Source organism: Penaeus vannamei, chromosome 24 (assembly GCF_042767895.1).
Source record: "Penaeus vannamei isolate JL-2024 chromosome 24, ASM4276789v1, whole genome shotgun sequence".
Lineage (NCBI taxonomy): Eukaryota > Metazoa > Arthropoda > Malacostraca > Decapoda > Penaeidae > Penaeus > Penaeus vannamei.
The window spans coordinates 10,788,935-10,793,934 of record NC_091572.1 but is presented as its reverse complement, the minus strand read 5'-3'; the positions used below and the strand labels follow the sequence as shown (position 1 = coordinate 10,793,934).

Below are 5,000 nucleotides of genomic sequence, written 5' to 3'. Positions count from 1 at the left end.
TTTCATGTTACTTTGCGATTTGTGTTTTTTTTTTGTTTGTTTGTTTGTTTTTTTACCTTCATTTCGCTTGTTTTTGGGTGAGGGGTTAGATTCTTTATGCTGTATGGTACTTATTTTATGTTCTTTAATCTAAATTGTGTAAAATTATTCAATTATTATAGTTCATTAATCAGTATAAACAACTTGCATAGACGGACATGTTTTGTGATATCTAGTTTTTAAACTGATTTGTTGATATTTGATATATGTTTCCATCCTAATTTTCTAGTAAGCTTCTATGTGATCTAAACATTTCTTTCGATTTACACAAATATTGAAGCCTTTGTATTTGATATTTATTGTTTCATTATTATTATTCTAATAATGTTATTTTTTTCAATTAATCATTAGTGTAATCTTGAGTAATTAATTCATCTTAACTTGTGCACGTGCATTCACTTCGGCAATGTTGTCATTTTGGTAGATTTCTTTTTGTTTTCATGTTTATTAATTTTGTGGTTTTTTTCATGTTTGTTAATGTTGTGATTTTTTTGTTTTCATGTTTATTAATTTTGTTTGTGTCTTTTTCATGTTTACCAATTTTGTGATTTTTTTTTTATGTTTTTTTTTAATTTTGTGATTTTTTTCATTTTTTATTTTGCGTTTTTTTTCCATTTTTTCCTCGTTTTCTGCTTCCTGAATATCGATGTAGTTAGTTCTTTTCTGAGCAATAGATGCGACAGCCTCAGGAGGTGTGTAGATAGTGCTTGCGTTGAGGCCTCACCTTCTGAGCCAATTTACGAGTATGTATCGAAATGTATGTAGAGTAGCTTACTTGACTGAGTATTGCTTACATGGAAACACATATAACCATACGCACATGCACACAAACACACATGCACTCACACATACACAAACATACATACGGACATACTTACATACACAAAGAAAGAAAGAAAAACACACACATACATACATGCGCAAACAAAGAAAAAAACACACAAACTCACGCACGAAAATATAGCAAACGGCCACCTTCCTCCTCCCCTCGCCCCCCCCCCTCCTCCTCCTCCTCGCCCCCCCTCGCCCCCCCTCCCGGCCCATATCCATTTGGCCTTCATTCCTGTTAATGGATATTCGTCTTCTTCTTCTCCTCCTATCATCTTCCTCCCCTTTCCCTCCCTTTCTTTCTCCTCTCGCGTTCCATCTTTTGCCTTTTCCTTTTTTTAATTCTATGCTCTCCCTTTTCCTCTTCTTTGATTTCGTTTCGTTGCTCCATTTATTGTTTGTTTGTTCTCCCTCCCTCCCTCTCTGTCTATCTATCGATCTATCTACCCTTCCCTCTCTATTTTCGCTCTCTCTCTCTCTCTCTCTCTCTCTCTCTCTCTCTCTCTCTCTCTCTCTCTCTCTCTCTCTCTCTCTCTCTCTCTCTCTCTCTCTCTCTCTCTCTCTCTCTCTCTCTCTCTCTTGCTCTTTCTCTTTCTCACTGTATCTATTTTTGTCTTTCCCCACTCACACGGTCTCCCTTCGCTCCCCAACCTTTTTTTCCTCTTTCTCTCATCCTCTATCCCATCCACACTTTTATCTTATCTTTCTCTCCTCTCCCGTCCGGTTCTCGACTTTCCTCCTTGCGTCTCACTACCTCATAATACCGTGTTTCATGGGTCGACTCGAGTGCTTCCTCACCCTCATGTCCGGTGACCTCTCTGCCTGAGGCCTTCCTGTCACAGTGCCTCAAGTGCCACGCCCTTCTGACATAGGCTAAAAAGGGGGTGTGGTTTGATAAGGAAATGGGGGGGAGGGGGAAAGAGGAGAGGCTTGAATACAGAGAAGGAAAAGGAGGAATGGATTAAGGAAAGGGGAAAGGAGGAGTGGAAGGAATTCTAGAGGATGTGAAGGGAAAGGGGGGTATGGGGAGAGAGAGGGGGGAGAGGGAAATGAGGAAGAGAAAGGGGAGGTGAAAAGGAGAGGGAATGAGAAAGAAGAGGAGAAAGAGTGAAAGGAGGAAGAGGAAGAAGGGTAGAGACAATAAAGAGAAGGGAAAGGGAGAAGGTTAAAAGGTTCTTAAGGTTTTATCTCCAGTGGACTTACATATCCATCTTTCCGGCGACGATAAGAAGGCCGTAAATAAGACGCTGGTCGCCGCGCCTCCCAGCCTTCGAGATAGGCGGATCTCACCTCCAATAATTAGACGGCCCTAAATCTGGTGCCTCGTCAGAGATGGTACCATTTCCCCCGAGGCTTTATGGTATCGTAAACCAGGTGATACAGATACGCTGGTATGGGAGTCAGGGGGTATCTTTATGGAGATCCTGGTGGGTTGCGTTCGACCGCCTGCTGGGTGTCCTCCTCCCGACGTGCTCTGGGCTATTTTCGTCGCGTTTCTCGTCTTTTTTGCTTTCTCAGTTTTTTCTCTCTCTCTTTCTTAAGGTTATTGTTGTTTTTATGAATTTGCCAAGTTTCCGATGGAATTCCTGATGACCCCCTTTTATGCCCACGTCCCTCTCGCCGGCTGGTCATCTTCAATTTCCTTCGCCCTCCCCTCGCCTCAGGATCAGTCGGGACGTCCCCTATCAAGGCGAGCTCCCCCCGGAACCCCTTCCCTATTGTCCTGGGTTCATTTTGCCAAGTTCCATTTATTCGGATACTGTGGGGGTCCTTGGACTAAAGACCTCTCAGTGGCTCCCATTGTTCCCTTACTATTGATCTCTATGGGAGCGCAGTTGTGCTTGCTGTCGGGGCAAGATTCACAGTACAGGGAGTAAGGTGCAAGGAAGGTGCGTTTCGAGGCAGTCAATTTTTTTTTCCTTTTTTTATATTTTTTTTCTTCGTTTTATTCTTTCTTATTCTTCTCTCGCTGGCTTTCTTGAGACAAATGGGAATGATAAAAAAAAACATCCGAAATAAAGCGATAATAGTAATAACAATAAAAAAACGTAGCAAAGTCTGCAGTTTGTTCATAATGCAGTGGACTAATTCATTCCCATACACTGAAAGCAGCGACGTGTATGGAGTTCATTATACGATATGCTTTAGTCCCCTCTTCCTGCTGCCCCAAATTAGGGCTTGATCACCTGATATATTCTCCCTCACTTCGCACTTGACACTTCATTATGCAGGCCCTCTTATACACCACATAGCTATGGTGGATTAAAAGACCCGGGGAAACAGACGTCAAATTGCATCACGCGAAACAAAAGCGCTGTCTATTAGCCTCCTTAGTACTGTACAACACGCAGGCCCCACCAAATTGTCTGTGGTGGCCTTGAAGTGTTTGGGTTTTTTTCTTTCTGTTTTTTGTATTTTTATTTTCTTTTATTTTTGGTGTCTCATTGTTTAGTCTACTTTTTATTTTAATGTTGGTTTTGTGCTTTTGAGGATGTGTTTATTTTTCTTTTTTCGTGGTTATAGTACCCTCAAATAAAATAGTTTTTGCTTTATAATTTTCCCATAAAACTAATAGCAATTTTTTTTCTTATGTATTGAAAATAGACAATATTTATTTTTTAAAAATTTCATGACAAAAAAATCCTGGCACTATAATTTGGCATCACAGTAATAATAATAATAAAATAAAAGACTTGATTTAGACTGATGACATTTTCAGCCGGACATTATATAATTCTCAAGTTTGTACTGCAGGCATATTTAGCCTACATTGCTTACGTGATGGCGGAGGACAAGGTAAGACAGAGGCATAGAAAATAATTATCAAAGGCATAGAAAAGATAATAATTCGCTTTATTAATCGCTGCGCCATCGCCTAATTCTTTTGCATTTGGTACTAACGGCATATTCTAAAATGATGTTGGTGATGAAATTCGAAGATTAAAATAAAAAGATATTAAAATAATGAATGAGTGTTTCTTTCTCTCTATTGTGTTTGTGGGTGAGAGAGAGAGAGAGAGAGAGAGAGAGAGAGAGAGAGAGAGAGAGAGAGAGAGAGAGAGAGAGAGAGAGAGAGAGAGAGAGAGAGAGAGAGAGAGAGAGAGAGAGAGAGAGAGAGAGAGAGAAAGACAGAGAGTTGCAATGACTGTATGTGCTTGTCCCTGTTATTACCCTCTTGTCTAATTACATGAGAAAGACCCGAGTTCATGTAACTTTTAAAATGAATTACCGGGAATCATCATGTTTCATTTGGAAAACTAAATTCCGTTGCAATTTTTTCGTGTCTTTATCTCTCTATTTATTAAAAATTAGATATTCCTATCTAAGGTCACAATCCCTGAGAAATGAATTATAGAGCATAAATGTCTCGTGTATGGGTGTGTTTGTGCGTTTGTGTGTATGTGTTGAAGCATTGTGTTTCTTTGTCTGTATGTGTTTATGTACCTTAAGTATTGTCTGTTTGTTTATTTCCTTGATGCATTGTTTGTCTTAGTGTGTGTGCGTGTATATTGTAAAAACTATGCATATGTTTATGTGCGCATCATAATCAAAAGGTGTATATACGTGCGTGTGCGTCTTAAAAGTATTGCATGTGCGTGCGTGTGTGAGTGAGTACTGACCTCATACTGGAACTCATAACTCATAGAGCTAAAGAAAGGTTACTATTATCGTATGAGTGAAGAGAGGAAAGGGTAGATGTTAATGTAGGGTGAGTAGTTATAGCTGAAATAACGTAATTAATATAGGATATGAAATTGTTATATTACGATATAAAAATATAGAAACTGAGATGATATTAATCCAATAGTGATGATAGTAATAACAGTGATAGAAGGATGATTATGAACATAAAGATGATGGTGATAATAAAATGATAATAATGGTAATGAAGATCATGATTATGATAAAAATGATAATAATAATAATGATAATGATAATAACATTAATAATCATAATAATAAGAGTAACAATGACAATAATAATAACAAAGATGTTAATGATAATAATAATAATAAAAATGATAATGAAAGTAATGATAGTAACGATAATAACTACGATAGTATTAATAATGATAATAACAAATGATAATGATAAAATAATTATAATAATGATAATGATAAAATAATTGTAAT

At 38.0% G+C, this 5,000-nt stretch overlaps 1 protein-coding gene across 10 annotated transcripts in view; it reads left to right on the top strand.

The window, feature by feature from the left end:
* The window catches only part of LOC113817877 (inactive dipeptidyl peptidase 10), a 201,631-nt gene that overhangs the window by 161,430 nt on the left and 35,201 nt on the right, over positions 1-5,000 (top strand). For 8 of the 10 annotated variants that reach the window (XM_070137990.1, XM_070137989.1, XM_070137996.1 and 5 more), the window contains one exon: positions 3,622-3,663. The exons of the other annotated variants lie outside the window; for them this stretch is intronic. In XM_070137990.1, the coding sequence (XP_069994091.1) occupies positions 3,622-3,663 (42 nt within the window). The remainder of the gene's footprint in view (positions 1-3,621; positions 3,664-5,000) is intronic. 10 annotated transcript variants of the gene reach the window in all.